Source organism: Betta splendens, chromosome 14 (genome assembly GCF_900634795.4).
Source record: "Betta splendens chromosome 14, fBetSpl5.4, whole genome shotgun sequence".
Lineage (NCBI taxonomy): Eukaryota > Metazoa > Chordata > Actinopteri > Anabantiformes > Osphronemidae > Betta > Betta splendens.
The window spans coordinates 6,647,026-6,663,752 of record NC_040894.2 but is presented as its reverse complement, the minus strand read 5'-3'; the positions used below and the strand labels follow the sequence as shown (position 1 = coordinate 6,663,752).

The following is a 16,727-nucleotide window of genomic DNA, read 5'->3' as shown; positions in this document are numbered from 1 at the left end:
CCATTTTTAAAAATACAGATGCATCATGCAAAAATATTGCAAGCAAAAAAAGGAAAAAAATAACACACAACCATCTGATATAGTCAGAAGTATTCACTATATTCCTTTACATTTTTTATTTATTATAGGTCTGTCCTTTGTATTTTTAATATTTAATCAAAAAATACAACCATAATATCATTCTGTGCAGTCTTGTGATCGGTGGATATATCTTGGATATATCTCTATATATCCATGGAGAATGAGTAAAACTATACTAAAACACAAGAGTAAAACTTTGCATTTTGGAATAAAGGCAAAACATTTTCCTCTATAAAGATGTAAAAACTGCAATCAGATTAGTCAGAAACCTCACTGAAACAGCCGTTTGAATGAGAAGAACATATTATGTGCACACATCCTGAAAAGCTGCAGTGTCTATTGTGTGTAATGTAAGGTGTCCAGTCCTGGGCCACGGTCCTGCTTGTGTTCTGGCTCTACCTCCTGCCCATGAGACGGACCAGGTGTGTTCTGTCAATCTGAAGCTGAACGTGCAGGAACGCTTGGAAAACGAGCAGAACCGTGGTCCTCGTGGAGCTGTTTAAGGCAGTTCACCTGAACAGCACAGATTCCTTCTCTTATATTTGGAGACAATACTGAGTCTGGAGGACAGATGGTGCGTCGCAGACTTTTTGCAGTGATCTAGGCTTTCCGCGTTAGAGATCTTCCATTTCTATGTCATATAACGCTACATTCAAGTGCTTAGGAAGTTAAAGGTCAGGAACAAGGAGACGAGGAGTAGTCACTGTTGTCAGAGCTCAGCAAGAACAACAATCATTAGCAAAACAAAGCACATAATGAAAGTTGACTTCACACCATGTTGTAAAAAAACCCCCCACACACGGGTCATATGAAACCATGCAGCGAGTTGGGATATGTTTATATCTGACCTTGTGTTGCCAATATGTACATTAAGCTCACAGCAGTGCTCTGGTACCTGAACGTGTCAGTGTACTGTGATCTTCAGAGAAACATTCAGGTCACTGTCAGTCTTGTTTGCGCTTGTTTTCTGAATGCATCTCTGCCGCTCATCAGTGAGACATCAGGTCCTTTTCTTTAAAAAAAAATCCAGTGTTTAGCATAATTTATGCATATGGATATTATTATAACAGAACGGGATTGTAACATCCTCAGGTGAGTCCGCTGTGTCTCCTGGGAGGAGCGGGTCGGTTTTGGCTCGTACGTCAGCGAGAGCAGTTTATCATCACTAGGCGGCATCTGAAAAACATCAGGGTGAAAGCCCCGTGGTGCGTGTGGCAACAGATCAGTGTTGATTCAAGCAGTTAAGAGACGTGAAACGCACCATTGTTGTCGTCGGAGTTAGTAGCCATGTCAGTGTGCGTTTGTCGCAGCTCGTTGTATTTCATCTCCACCTCCTGGAAACACACACAAGAAAATACTTAAAGTCTTCACTACATTTATGAATATCCACACTTGTTTGACGGCCCCTGGCTGGTGAAATACCTTCAGATACTGCAGGTCGGCCTGTAGGAGGCGCAGGTGGGTCATCAGCTGCCGGCTGAGGTTGGGGCCACCGCCCCCTGGCTGCGAGGAGGAGGATAGCAGCTTCCTCATGTCGATCCCCAGGTCGCATCCCTCTCCCCCGTCATCGTCAGCGCCGCCGTCCTCCGAGCCCACGGGGAAGTCCAGAACCACAAACCCGCCTGGAACAGACGCCGACCCGCTGACTCCCCCTGGCTCACTGTTAAGCAGAACTTTGACCTTTAACCCACCGTTGCGTTGGCTGGAGTCAGACGGGCCCGTGTCCCCTGAAAGCGGTGAACCTGCAGACGCCTGGCTCTCGTCACCGGCGGGAGAACGGCCCCCCAGGCTCTCGGTGACGCTCCTGCCTCCCGCCTCGTCCCCGTCCTCCTCGGCCTCTCTCTTCATCATGTGGTTGAAGAGGACTTGTTTCAGCATCGCCACTAGAAAAAAAAGACGAAACGCATTCACTGATCGTCGGTCTCGTGGGTTTCGCGCGACCCGGCGGCTCTATCTCGGACACGTACGTATCCGCAGAGCGTCCTCCGCTTTGGAGGAGGGGACGCTGAAGGCGTTGTGCTCCTGGCTGTCGATGGCGATGCCCCGCCGCGAGCCCTCCTGCTGCAGGAAGGGGTGCCTCTCCGCCAGCTGCCCGTCCAGGAAGGCTTCCAGCTCAGCTTCGTCCACCTCTTCATCCTCCAGCTCCGCCTCCGTCGGCTCCTCTTCCTCGTCCTCTGACTTCATGCCATCGAAGGAGCTGATGCTTGATGGTGCGTGCTGAATGTCTGGAGACGGGGGCGCGTCCTTACCTGTGATGTGTTGAAATGACATATAAATAGTGATAATGTTCGAGTAAAAGCATATTAACTCTAAATTTAAAAATAGTTAACGAGTCATTCTTTTATAATAATGTTCCATTTCTTCCATCACCTGTACCTGTAGAGTTCACCACTCCATTTGAAGCCTCGCTAGGTTCTTTGGTCGTCCCAGTCATACCACAGTTGATGATCTCAATGGCCTCCTGCTCAGAACTGAGACACGCTCGCGTTAGAAACTACCTCTAAATGTCAAACAGCGTGTGACTGAGAGGCCGAGTTGGACTCACTCGGACTGAGCCGCGCGGCTGTGAGGTTTGGCCTTCTTGGCCTCAGCAGACTGTGTGATCAAACACTGCCACCTGGAAAAGCAGAGGCGACGCAGAGTGAGACGGATGCAGGACAACGGACGCGATGCTGCCGCGCTCGTGTCGCACCACTCACATTCGCTGGTCCGACACCGTCTGAGCCGTCAGCTCATAGATCTGAGGCCCATTTTCTGACGTTGACAGTACGAAGAAAGACTTGTTGTCTGACGAGGACAAAAATCCATTACATGCATGTATTTACTCTAAAAGCGAATGGCACTTTTCATCCAGAACCATCATTCAAATCATTAGGACTCGTCCTCTGAGAACAAAATATTACTTTATCCAACAAGTTAAACCAATAGGTGGACATAGAAATACAAAATAAAATAAATAGAAAATAGATATTTTGGAGTTGTGGCTCTCACCTGTTGCCACTGGACGAACCAAGACCGTGTTGAGTTTAATGATGGGGCTGAAGATGTTCTTGGTGTCAGTAGCGCTGACCGGACTTTTGCCGTGGAACCTGAGGACCAGGCGCTCGTCCTGTTTCTGCAGTAGAACCAGGATGTCCTCCAGCAGGATTGTGTGCAGCTCTGGAAGGAGGCCAGCGGTCACATAAGAACTGCAGTTTACGCACGTGTCCCCGTGTTGTCCACCTTTTTTTTTTTTATTTGTGTATGTACCAATTGTTTTCTCTTTGATTTTCCAGGTGAGCGGTCCTTCGTGTATCATCTTGCTCTTGGTCAGATCCAGATTCTGCACAAAAAAAAAAAATGCAACGCAGCTTTTATAATATCCATGATATGCAGGAGGAAAGGAATAAGAAGGACAACACCTGGTGTCCAACTGCACTAAAACATACGTTTCTCAAGAATCTGGGATGAAAAGTGGCTTCTCACCTTCAGCTCCAGGATCATGGGGTTTTCACTCTGTTTGAGCGATGACAGGTCTAACCGTCTCTGATAATCCTCCAGCCTCTGTTCAGAAGGAGCATCACTTATTAAACACATCATCTAACCCCAACGTTGACATTTTCCTCCGTATTATACCTGTTTATTCTCAGCTTCCTTCACGGCCTGGTTGACGTGGTTGAGGATCTTTTTGCAGCATTCTCCAGCTTTCGTCACCTTTTTCCGCTCCTCGGCGTCCTCTGTGGGAAGAGAAACCACCGCAGGTCAGTCTCCACTAACTAATGTGGCCGTCATCACCACCACAAGGACCCAAACGCGTTCATACCTGTGAACTTGGCAATGTTGTCCAGCAAGAGGGGGTATTTGGTCACTCGCTGCATTTCTACAGGAATGATGTCTTTAAGCTGAAGCCTGCGGCACAGCCGGTTGCTCTCAGCCTCCTGAAGAGACACAATGAGGGCAACAAAGGGTAAACGTCTTTAGGGTGTGAAGTCTCCCCACGCTGACACGAAGGTGCTCTCTGTGTTGCTAACCTGCAGGAATAAGTTGAACCTCTGGTCTTTCTTCTGCCTGGTCTTGATGAGCTCCAGGGCAGAGGGCTGGTTGCTGCAGAAGGTTCCCACACGTATTTTAATCTTCTCCTCCTCCTCTTCACTGAACTGAAATGAAGGGACAGTACAATTGTTTGGTTGATGACGGGCATTTTAATATTCCATCGCTGGAATGTGATGTCTGACAGGCTTCAGGTGTGTCTTCTGAACTGAACAAGCTCTTACCCATGACAGGAGGTCATCTCCAATCTGACCAATCACCGACGTCTCCTTCCTTTTCCTGATTGCCGTCATTTGCTCAGTTAGAAACACTGTGAAGCATAAAGAACGGAGATTCTATCATACAATCATCACTTCACATAGTCCCTCTGTTCTGCGAGGCAGCGGAGCCGTTGAATGACGTTACCATGAAGCTGAATGATCTCCTCCAGGTTAACGAAGATGTGTCTGACGTCCTCCGGTGGAAGGATGCCGTCTCTGTTCAGCCTCTGGTTGAACACGACGTCCAGCACCTTCAGCATTCGCAAGTGGGCGCGCTCCGTGTAGAACAGCTCTGAGGGTGGACGGACGCACAGGTTCAGGCCGTGGCGCGTTTACGTGACTGAACCTCGCATCCTGAGCCTCACCATTGATGACCTCCTGCCGCTTGATCTCCTGCGGCGTCAGGCTCGCCAGGATCCCTCGACTGACCACGCTCTGCCAGTTCAGAGGGTCTTCCTCACACTCCACCTCGGCGCCCTGGTCGTCCTCACTGTGGAAGTCGGCCGCGCTCATCCCACACTGCATGTCCAGCCTACTCACAGGAAGAGGGAGCAGAGGTACATGCAACAGCCACAGCAGCACTATTTCCCACTATTACCCACGCGAGCTGTCGTTACCTGTACGACTCTGGGTCTTCCTCCTGCAACTGCTCCAGGCTGCAGTGGCTGAAGTCAAACTGGGTGCTGGTGGGAGTGAAAACACTGTCCTGGTGGTCCCCAGGCAGCAGACCCTCACCCAGTTTGGGTTGAAGGGAGAATGGAGACACGTCTGTGGAGAGGACGGTGCAATGAGATTTTAACACATACAAAAAGTTCTTTTTATATATATATATATATATATATATATACACATGTATATAACCAGTTTTCTCACTGGAGTCTGAGTCTTGCCCACTGGTATCTGAGGCCAGACCGACGGGGGAGCTCTGAGCCGGGGAGGAGGTGGAGGTCAAAGCACTGGTGTCTGATCCGTCACTCAGCTGGGCTCCACGCATTCGTCCGGAACTGGAGGCAGGAGAGTCGGGCTCCGCGGCGCCGCCAGAGCCCGACTGAGGGAGCTGCTTGGGCGACCGCTGCTTGTTCTGCTCAACAGCCTTCCCAACTGCACGCAACCATTTACACACATTAGGAACATGGTGCTTCATGTGACACGTATTTCATATTTGGGGTCTCATGCTCACCTGAAGTCGAGTCGACTCTGCTCAGGCGCCGAGGAGGAACCAGAATGTTTGGAAACCGGGGCTTTTTGACCTTTTCCTCACTCTCCTTCTCAGACTTGATCGTCTTCTGTTTAAGAAATTTAAAATTCAAACTGGCTGCAAGGCCATTGTGAGAGTTTGATTCGTGACATGACTTCAGGCAGATGGACAGAATAATGGGGCGACACCTTTATCTTGGGCAGGAAAGTCCTTCGCAGGCGCTTGTGCTCGGGGCCTCGAGGCTCCTTCACTTTCACCCCGAGGTGCTTCATGTAGGTCACAATCACACACTGCATCATTTGGCTGCAAGAAACCACAAATAGTACTAAAAATAGAAATCGAAGTGTATTATGCTGCATTATGTATATTTAACATTACTGGAACTACTAAACTACTGTCACATTAGCCAAATGCTCGTATCCTTAAATGAAAGCAACAGTCTAATACATGAACTGAAACTTGAACACTTCTCCAGACACAGATCTCTCAGTGACCTCATTCATGACGTATTGATGTGAAAGTCCCCCATTTCTTACCACTTCTCCTCCTCCGAGGGCTGTGACGTCAACCTGCAACAGGCAACTCAAAGTCACTTCAGAGGCCGAGCACACCTTCACACTGATGTGTGATCAGTGACTTACAGGATGTCCTCTATCTTGGAGAGGATGTGTTCAGCGCAGGAGCATTCCTTCTCCAAAGCCTGCTGGTCCTTTCCCCGCTCAGTGTCCATCTTACACAGCTCATCTTCAGCCAAAGTGAGACCCATACTTCGCTTTTGTCTGGATACATAAGCACCACATGCAGCAGAGCGCATATGTTACAGATATTATTATCCCCGGGGTATCGGAATAGTTACACCCTCACCTGAAGTCTTCCAGGTTCCTGTTCAGGTCTGGCAGAAGTGAATCCTGTAACATCTGCGTGTACTGTTTGCAGAGCTCCTCTGGGATTAACTCCAGCCTCCGCTTCTCTGTGTGAACAAAGCTAGAATTATCAATATAGGAACAGTCACTTTAAAAAAAGAAAGGCTAAAAAATATATATACATATAAATCAGGATAATTTCTGAAGTAGCGGGTGACTCAACTAGTTTGACCATCTGTGATGCTGATATCTTACAGTGGAGTATTCAGTTCACCACAAATATAAAAAAGAGTTAGTATTTATTAAGTCATACCCAGTTCAGCTGAAATGGTCTCTGGCACTTGGACTTTAAGATTCTGGGAAAACGATTTTCATCAATAAACTGGTCAATAACATCAGAAATTTGATTGGGAAAATAGATTTGGTAAATAGAAAAAGCAGAAGAATAGAAGCCCACCGCTGCTCGATCTATAAAGAGCGAGTGGAACTCGCGCCGGCTTTCTTTGGAGCTGGTTTGCTTGTGCATGTCAGCGTAGAGATAACAGAGCTGCAGCAGAGGAACGAGACACAGACAGCACAGTTTGTCAATTACTCACATGTTTGATTATTTCATACACTAAAACAACAAAGCAACATTTTAAAGTCACTTTAAAGTCCCTTTTTATGGGAGTAAAAAAACTAAACTATCATTAACTTTAGTTCAGGTGTGTGTGTGTGTGTGTGTGTGTGTGTGTGTGTGTGTGTGTGTGTGTGTGTGTGTGTGTGTGTGTGTGTGTGTGTGTGTACCAGAGGCGCGGGATCGAACTGCGATACGACGTGATGGAGGAAGACTGCGAGGTGAGCTGGTCGCGACTTCAGCACGTCGATGCTCTGGAAGCAGCTGCACTCTCCGTTAATCTGACGGAAGGAGACACAGTCCAGACACGCAACACGTCACGACCCAATCATTAAACCAACACACTGATCCTATGCTTCAATTAACAGCACATGCACCGCTTTTTAACATACCTGCTCCTGCTGATAGCCAAAGTCGTCATCTTCTGATCCAATGATGTCATTGTTGGGGTGGTATGGAGGACTACCCACAATGCAATGGGCACTCAAGTCCTAAGTGACATATTGAGGTTGATATAAATAACAGACAATGTCACTATTTGCTTGCAGTAAAAGGTGCTGCTCTTTGATTTTACATGCGTGTATCATGTATCAGAGCGTGCCTTACGTTGCCGGTTGAGTCCTCGGTGTCAGGAGACGTGTGGAATCGGAGTCCATCCCGTCGGGTAACGCTGGGGCTCTGGCAGGGCGGCTCTCTCTTGCCTCCGAGCTCTAGGACGGGGCTGCTATGCATCTAACACACACCCCGACAGAAACACGCTTAATACACACTCTCAGCACTTAGGACAAATTGATTGTTTAGTCTGGCGCTGAACACTGGAAAATCCCTAGAGATTGGAAAATAGGACCATTACATGCTATTTATAGCAGATGTGATAAAAAGCCTATTTGTTATTACAGAAAAGCCTGTGAGCACTATTTTCAGAGGGGCTTCCTGTTGTTTTTAACATCAGAGTGTAGGTACAAAGCGTTATTGAATTAGAAATTACATCACACAAGACAGACAAACACACACACACTAGACAAAGTGAGGACAGAATGATTCACACACTGGCTGATGTGAGCTGTCGTTATACCCACAGTGTTATTGTTACATAGGGGCCCGTCATTACTGGCGTCACCCTGCGAAGACGAGGCCTGGATCACCGGGCCGACACCGTCCACGTCCTTGCCCTCAGCTTTCCTGGAAACAGCAGCTCCGTCCTGGAACACACGCGTAAGAATCTGGTGATGCTCTTATCAGTCACAGAGGAGCCGCAGACTAAACACGCCTGCACTGACCTGTGTTGGTCTGACAGAGGAGCGGAATTATACTTCAAAGACAAACCGCTATAGTGATTTCAAGCCAATAAAATAAGTGAACTTACACTGTCATAATACTTGTAACAGCAATGCTGTTCCACTAATTATACATCAATTCAATATGATCATTCAATCAATCAAAATCTTATTACTACAAATAAATGACAATGTTTGAAATGATTCATGCTAAATTTCCTTCTCTTCCAAAACACTGAAGTAAAGCTGTGAGCTTTATTTTTGAGCAGAATCAGATTCCAGCAGCGGCGACCACAAGGCATCTGAGCCCACGGTTGCCACGGCAATGAGACGTCGGCTAATAGGTTTGGTGGAAAAAGGGGAAATAGACTGCTTGTGCGGCACGCGTGTGTGTGTGTGTGTGTGTGTGTGTGTGTGTGTGTGTGTGTGTGTGTGTGTGTGTGTGTGTGTAGCTATAGCACCTGTACTGCTGCTACTGCTTTGCTGAGCTGCTCCTGCAGCTGTGAAATGTGGTTCTTGCTCTCCTGGATCTCCTTCAGTAGTTTAGGTTGTGGGTGTCTGCCGTACTCCTCCTCCTTCCACTTAACACAAATAAATATCAGTGAAACCTGCCGAGAATAAACAAACTGCACATAAAAAAAGTCCCATCATATCAAAGACGCACCTGTAGCTCCTGGTCCTGCTTGGTTAACATCTTCTTCAGGCTGTCGACTTTCTGGCTGTGGACGAGTTTGCGCTCATCCTAAACGACAAAGAGGAAACGTCGACCAAAACTGAGAAAAAAAACCTACAGCATAAAACCTTATTAAAAGCATATTGCTGCAACGAGCGACTGACACGACTAATAGAGAAAAGCTTTGAAGACCGCTTTTCTTCAGTGCATGGAAAGGGAAGTGATATTAATCTGGTTGAAAGTGAAAATATGAATAACATGGGAAGCTCAATATGAAAAAACAGCATTAGTGGAGTTAAAAAACAATGGGAAAGTAGAAGACTTTATTTAATAATATACAAACCTCTACAAGCCAAAAGGGTTGAAACAATGACTACTACTGTATCAGTAAGAAGTAAGTGTTGGTTGTGAGCGCACATGCACATTAAATGCCTGCTTTTCCTGCTCTACCTCAGCAGGCTGGGGGGAGGTGTTCCCCTGGAGGCTGCACTGCTCCCTGCATGTCAGAGCAGGTACCTGGGGCACTGAGGGGGATGACAGCAGTTTGACCTTTGCCCCTTCCTCCGCTGCTTCCTCGTCTTCCTCCAGGGGGATCTGAGGAAGCCCTGGAGGCCTCCCCAGCACAGTCAGGGCCACATAGGAGCCGGCTGCCACAAAGGAACCATGGGAGAAGAATAAAAGGAGGGTGAGGTGAAATGTTATTTTTAACACAGCCTTTCTTCTGCTACATGTAGATATTTATGGTGGCAACATTGATTTGACCCTTGCAGACTTACATTTGATTAGCTTCACCACCTCGATGTGGTTTGAATGTGTAACTAACGTCCCGTTAACCTGTCAGACAAGAGAAAGAAGGATTGATGTCTTACTTATTGGTTTACACTTAAAAACAAACTGAATGTATATATACCTATACATTTATTTATTTTAGTAGTTTTTATTTAGTTTAGTAGTTTATTTGTTTTAATAGTTTCCAAAGATGACACTGTTCAAGAATCTCAACTGTAGCATCACTAATAAAATATCAATCCAGGAAAACAAAACCTGAAGCTAAAACTGCCACAAGTTCATCATCACAGCATCAGACAAGATCCTGAATCACAAAATGAAACGATGCAGGAAACCTTAATGATCCGATCGCCTGTCTGGACCCCAGCTCGCATAGCAGCTCCATCTACGACACACAATACCGAACAGAGTCAGAGATGTTCAAATGTTCAAAGGGGTTGAGAGAGAGAGAGAGAGAGAGAGAGAGAGAGAGAGAGAGAGAGAGAGAGAGAGAGAGTCTCACCTTCTTTGACCAGCTGCACAAACACAGGGTTGTCTCCACTCACTGTCAGTCCAAAACCATTTTCATCTCTCTGGATTATTACACAACGCTGGACGAGACCTGTAATTTTCACACACACACACACACACACACACACACACACACACACACACACACACACACACACACACACACACACACACACACACACACACACACACACACACACACAGGATTAGACAAAGATTATCTTCATCCATTCATGTTCTTTTGCATTGAGAGTTTTTGCATCACTTTAGTGAAGTCCTCTGCTGATCATTAGAACATGACGGAACATGCATACTGTACATCACAAACATTAAAGTAGAATAAAGTTATCTAGAATGATTTTCCCTCAAATTATTTTTATGTGCCTTAAAGGATGACCAGGCAATGACTGTGGAGCCACTCTCGGGAAAAAACTCTCAACACAGGAAATGACAAATGTGGAGGCTGAGACACAAAAACTCTTTAAATATCTCTTCTCTTTTCTCATGAAAAACTGAAGCACATGGTTTTTCATTTGTCTGATTTTAATATAAAACATTCTCCGTTTATCCTATAGAAAGCCTTTAAACACACTCTCCTCTAAAGGGCATCAATCAATCTAACTTAGTCCAAGCAAGTGTTATGCAACAGCGCTTTTCTATCAGTCAGGCAGAATAACGACCATATTACCAGTGGCTCCTGAGACGTGACTGCATCATGTTCTGTGTTTGTGAAGATCTGAGCTGAGTCATGTTGTCCAGATTCTGGCTTTACTTTAAGTGATATCTGGACATCTTCCAGCCAATGCAAAGGGGCCCTTAAGGCTCCAGGGTGAAGAAAAGGTCAGGAAGGAGTAAAGTCAAGGCTGCAACCCCAGCAACAACCTTCACAACTTGTTCCAGAGCCTCCTGGTAACTGACGGTGGGACGATTATTACGTGCGAGGCAGAAAAAACATTCGTATCGCTCAGTGGCTCAGTCTGACAGCTGTCAGTCATCAATCATCCGCTTCAAGTCCCAGTGTGTTTGAAATGATCGTCCGCAGTGAAGAAACGGGTGTAAGGGAATGCACTGTTGAAGGGACACCACAGAGACGGAGAGCGTTGTTACCTGTGGGGTCAAACTCGTGCTTGAGGGAGACGGAGGATTTGTCATTCTTAGGTTTCTTGTCAGTCGGGTCCTTGTTGAGAATATCGGGGGTCCTACAGAGACATAAGGCAAAATGATGATGATAATTATATTCATTTGCACGTTTAGGTTCCAAATATTTGTTATTATGATGATATTCACCATGGGAGATTACTGGAAATATGAGTGACATATTAGTATTATTTGAATCAGAATCCAGTTTGATCCTTTCCTGATCTCGGGAGGGAAAGCGTCCCTGAATGCAACACGTTGCCTGGAGTGCAGCTCTTTGATGAGACCTCCTGACACACGGACGGCTCCACATTATGTCACTGCTCGACGGAGGAGCGGCGGAGAACGAGGAGAACGCGCTGGTCCCGTGAGACGACCGAGCTCAGTGGTGATCGCACGCTTTTTGCTGAAAGCTGTCACACACGACCTCCACGTCTCTTTAAGGGACCAGCGGCTTGGATAAGTTTTAGATAAAGGGGACTTTGACCTCACACTTCCAGGGCTGAGTCTCAACTCTGTTATTCAAGGTCTAACTAATATTGAAACCCCACTCGCGGAACGCTGCCGTCTCATTTTGAATCATCTCTCTATACAGAGGCCTCTGCAATCTATATGTTGATATTTGTTTATTTGTTTAACTCTTCCAATATAAATTTCCCTCCCGGGAGCTCCGATGGATGGTGGGAGTTTAAATATTAATAGCAGAGGATTCTTTTGCTCGCCCCCCCCCCCCTCAGCTCCTCCTACTCGTTCCACAAGAGGGGGTTTTGTTTGTGCTGCTGTTCCTCCCTTGGACAATGGGGGCCCTGGGCTTTTAACAATGGCTCCCACGTCAGAGCCAACTAACTATACTGTGGCTTTGTGGGACAGATTCCCGGAAACGGAGACTAGGGGCTTTTGGCTCTGCTCCAGTTTCCTGAATGTGGGAGAAGGCTGGGAAAGAAACCGAGGGGGGGGGGGGGGGGGGGGGGGGGGGGGTTGGTGTCGAGGAGGAGGCACACAAGTGTCTTTGAGGGGAGACAGAGGACTGGGCGAAGGAAGTTTCACCATAGCTCCCAAGTGTGTGTGTGTGTGTGTGTGTGTGTGTGTTGAACATGGCATACACGGAACAGTTTCTTCCCATCAAGCTCCGAGAAGCTAATTGAAGCAGACCACGCAGCTGAACATGATTCATCTCTCCGAGACGCAACACACTGGTCACGATTACGGACAAGAAGGACATGTGAGAATATTAGGGCTCTGTTTTCCTAAGATCACTGGAGGAGCCTCCTTACTGTGGTCGGAGGAGATTAGCAGCTGATAAGACAGGACAGACTGCATCCTGCTCACTGGGTGGCACTTAAGTCAGTGCAGGATAAGAGGGAGGAATTCAGCTATTAAGTGGGTTTTTAATTCCACGTTCGGCTCCATAAACACCAGCGGTTCATCTCATTCTAGTTGAAAATAGAAGATGAGTTGAGTCAAACAGGTACGTTAACGAGCATCCACATCCAATTAACTCGTGAACTCTCGGGATTTATGTCACATCAGGTCGTCTGTTGCCGCTGCAGGGCTGGATTGATGCTCGCCCATCGACCCGCTGCCACTCGTCCTCAGATTGAGGCCCCTGAGGTTCTTGAAACCAGTCAAACTCCCGCTCCGGCCACAGCTTCACATCCACTATCTCATCTACATACCACCGCTATCAATGTTTGCTCTCCGTCGGGGGATATTCCAGTTCTCACCACGGACTCCTCTCATTTGTATGGCGCTCACTGTGGTAATGAACTGCGTTCACACACTTTCAGTCAAACGACACGCTGTGTTCACTGACCATCAGTCTGAAACACATAAAAGCCCCAGACGTACTCTAGAATCTGACCAGGAGTCATTCGTCAGTAAACAGCCCAAATTATTAGCTCTTAGATGTGCTGCGCTGAGTACTGTATGTTGCCAGGCCTCCCTTTGTCAAAATATACAGCTTTTAATGCATGTTATTAAAAATAACTTTAAAAGCATTGCTTTTAAAGTGAACATTCCTCAGTTTAGTTTAGCTCCGGTGCAAAAAAGAAATCTCCTAAATAGAAGCTCCACCCAGATGTAACAACCGTAACAACAGGAGATTTTTTTGGAAAGGTGTCAGATCCTTCAGATCCTTCCTAAGCACACAAGGCCCGTTGTCCAAGTTTAACATTATCCTTCAGACACTGGGACACATTTACATAGTTTGACAGCGTCCACAGCCATCGTCTGGATGGAAGCTCTGGTACCGGCAGCCGTCAGTCAGTCAGGAAGCGCCGCTGGGCCCGACAGACATTGTTTGGCCGTGATGTCACCACTTCCCGTCAGAGCCCGGGGTGGGGTGGGGTGGGGTGGGGTGGGGTGGAGAGGGGAGGGGAGGCGGGAGGACGGCAGGCAGGAAAACACACACATCAGCAAAAGCGTGTGACAAAGAGGAAAGCGGCCCGTCCGTCATGGGACCGGACGAATCCATCGGCGCATCCGAGGCGACGGGAGCTGGGCAGCAAAGGGCAGGTGGGGATGAAGCAACGGGGAGAATGCAGGACATGGTCACATGGGCGAGCGTGTCACATATGTACCAATAAACAGCGTACTCCTGACTGAGCAAAGAGCAAGTGAAAAAGGAGGGAAGTGGTCTGACTCGAGTGCTAAATAAAAAAAGGAGAAACATAACGACTGTGTGAACTTGGCCTATTTTTTTCTATTGGCACACACGAAGCCAGGCGCCATTCAAGGCGAGTGTGACTGTGAAGGTGGGAAGGCTGGAACCACCTTACTGGCCTCACTGGTCAGGAGTTAAAGAGGAAGCTGGCTAAAAGTAACTGTCACGTTTATATGAAGGCGATCGCACCTGAGACGCTCATGAACAACGCAGCCGGTCACGTGACAGTACAACATCACACGTCAGGCGAAACCCACTGCAACGCGCTGCTCCAGCTGGATTCTTGTGGCTGAGAAACCCTTGAACGACGTCCAACGAGGGACCTAACCGCGGCTGGCGTCGGCACCAACGTCGCCCGGCAACCGCCGCCGTCGGCCTTCTGCAGCGGTAATGAAACAAAGTGACCTCGACACGGGAAGGCCGAGGCTTTGCTGATGGGGCAGAGAGGTGAAGCGAGCGAGTGGAAGGGTCCAGATTGAGGGCTAGAGCGCTGGGCTAGCGCCTCTTCCCCGTTTCCTGGTTTAATAATGGGCCAGATCTGCAGGCTCGATGGTGACAGGCTGTTATCCGGCAGATACGGCCGTGAAATCCCTCTCAGAGGTGATTTTCCGTGCAGCTCGGTGCGTCATGCTTTCCCCTTTCCTCGGGAAGGGGTTTCACCTGCCTGCAGTCTCTATTTGGGACAGGAGGACTGGTCACCGGGGGCCCATTGTTGCAAAAGGCGGCCGGACGCACGAAGAGCTTTTCTTCAGGCTGAAGGTCGAGAAACCAAATGACTCCGTTGGACTTTGCGAGGCAGTCATGCGCGCTGCGATTCTGGCCTCTCCTCAGAGGAAACTCCTGATCCAGTGTAAAAATACACAAGTGACTTAGGTGGGATGGAATCTGAAAAGCTACAAGTCGGCCCATAACGCTTCCACAACAGTTTGCATCAAAGCTGCAAGAAATTAACGGCATTTATTTTAAGAAAAAAGCGCCCAGCTGTGAAATGATGAGGTTCCATCGAGACAGAATGATGAGTGTGGAGTAGAAATTAACATATGACGCAGCCTGGATGAGTCAAAGGGCTTCCACCTACTGCAAAAAGCTCCGTTTACTATGACTTCATGCTCAGGCTTGTTGTCATGCTGATGATGGACTGTCATCCAACGTCTCCGCTTTGTTCTATTCTTAGGTTTCCTTAACCAGCACTCGGCCCAGGTTCTTTCCAAGGAGTTGTAGGAGGAATCACACTAATGGTGATGTGGTTGTTTTAAAGTGGGACATTACACTTTATCTGCCATCAGTGACAGCAAGGACAATAACACAGACTCTGGGTTCTTAAAACAAAACGCTTGGTCGTGGAGAAGGTGTCAGATTATGATAAAACAGCCAAAACGAATGACGTTCCCAAAGACCAGAGTAGAAACCAGTTGACAGATGGAAATGTGCTTATTTGTGACTCTATGGATAATAAATACCTTTACATTCAGTTGTTTGACAGCATGTTATATAATCATATATTTTATTTCTCTTACTCGACTTCTGTAGTTTTTTTCCAACAAGCAACACATTCCTCAACTCGTGTTCCATTTCGCTGGTGTTTGTTTATTGTCTTTCCGTTAATAAACAGAACAAACCTTTAATGTGTTACACGGTCAGTGAGAGGAAAAAGAGCGGACCCTACCTGTCAGTGAGTGTTGACTGTGTGCCACTCATTGGGCTTTCCTTACGAGTTCCCAGGGACTTCACCCAAATAACATTTTCCTGATAACGACCGAGGCTTATTTATAAAAACGGCTTCTTTATTGGATCTCCTCTGCGTCCATCCATGTCAAAAACCGCCCATGGAGTCGTTATATCCAGCGTCAAAAGAGTCCAGAGTCAAAAACCTATTTATTCCAACAGAGACAAAACTCGCTCAATCCAAACGGGGAGAGAAACGTGATATATATATATATTTTTTTTTTTTTGCAGATTTTGTGAAGTCGGAAATTTAAAAGGCAGCAGCGCTTCTGTTTTCTTCGGGGTGTGAATGTATTTTGTGAGGCTGGCGCTGTCTGCATCAGAGAGCGGTGGAAACCAGCTGCGCGTGTTGCAAATGTTCTCCCCCAACTACTACTTTCTCCCAATTTCCCTCAAGTCTAAGATGAGAAGAGCTGTTTTTCCTAAGGAAATACTTCCATGATGATAGTCCAGGCGTCCGGGGAAGAATTACGTCAAACTTTGGCTGCAGAACCCAAAGTTGAACTTTATCCTCTTATTTCCGCAAACAGCGTGATGGTTCGGAAGCGTCGCAGTTTCTGTAGCATCCTCTTTCAGGTCTGTTCGCTTTAGTTTTCGTTATTTGTGCGGCAGCCATGGGTTTTGCACTCATGCAAATGGTAAAAGGAAATGCCCCCCCTGAAAAACGCAAAAGAGAAAAAAAAAGGACAAAAACCACCTTCCATCCCGTTGCGTTCAGGAGCCCCTCGTAATTCGCTAAACATTGCAAAGACGCAAAGAGAAGTGTATCAAAGATAAACGTTCTAACCTGCTTATTCATAAAAATAATAAATAAATAACTAATAAGTAATCACCTATCAGTCGTCAAAAATAAATAAAAATATCCCTGCGGTATGAGCAGTAAGTTCAAATAGCAATAATGTAAAGC

At 47.0% G+C, this 16,727-nt stretch overlaps 1 protein-coding gene across 4 annotated transcripts; it reads right to left on the bottom strand.

Annotated features, from left to right (window-relative positions):
- Positions 1-78: 78 nt before the first annotated feature.
- Positions 79-16,451, bottom strand: arhgef12b (Rho guanine nucleotide exchange factor (GEF) 12b). Of its 4 annotated transcripts, XM_029173373.3 has the most exons (38): positions 15,762-16,449; positions 11,404-11,495; positions 10,289-10,387; positions 10,122-10,171; positions 9,774-9,831; positions 9,448-9,644; positions 8,989-9,066; positions 8,786-8,905; positions 8,127-8,249; positions 7,654-7,779; positions 7,440-7,538; positions 7,218-7,328; positions 6,889-6,978; positions 6,745-6,787; positions 6,433-6,538; positions 6,210-6,347; positions 6,105-6,137; positions 5,757-5,871; positions 5,551-5,656; positions 5,244-5,471; positions 4,988-5,138; positions 4,736-4,902; positions 4,516-4,662; positions 4,335-4,420; positions 4,092-4,217; positions 3,884-3,998; positions 3,697-3,797; positions 3,547-3,624; positions 3,331-3,403; positions 3,073-3,240; positions 2,781-2,868; positions 2,627-2,698; positions 2,452-2,552; positions 2,049-2,330; positions 1,773-1,964; positions 1,504-1,703; positions 1,343-1,415; positions 79-1,257 (listed from the first exon to the last, which is right to left on the bottom strand). In XM_029173373.3, the coding sequence occupies exons 1-38, from the start codon at positions 15,791-15,793 to the stop codon at positions 1,247-1,249; spliced, it is 4,275 nt and encodes a 1,424-aa protein (XP_029029206.1). In that variant the 5' UTR covers positions 15,794-16,449; the 3' UTR covers positions 79-1,246. The 4 variants fall into 4 exon arrangements, with proteins under 4 accessions (XP_029029206.1, XP_029029203.1, XP_029029205.1 ...); XM_029173370.3 differs by having other exon boundaries at positions 1,504-1,964; positions 15,762-16,451; XM_029173372.3 differs by having other exon boundaries at positions 1,504-1,964; positions 9,514-9,644; positions 15,762-16,451.
- Between the last annotated feature and the right edge of the window lie 276 nt (positions 16,452-16,727).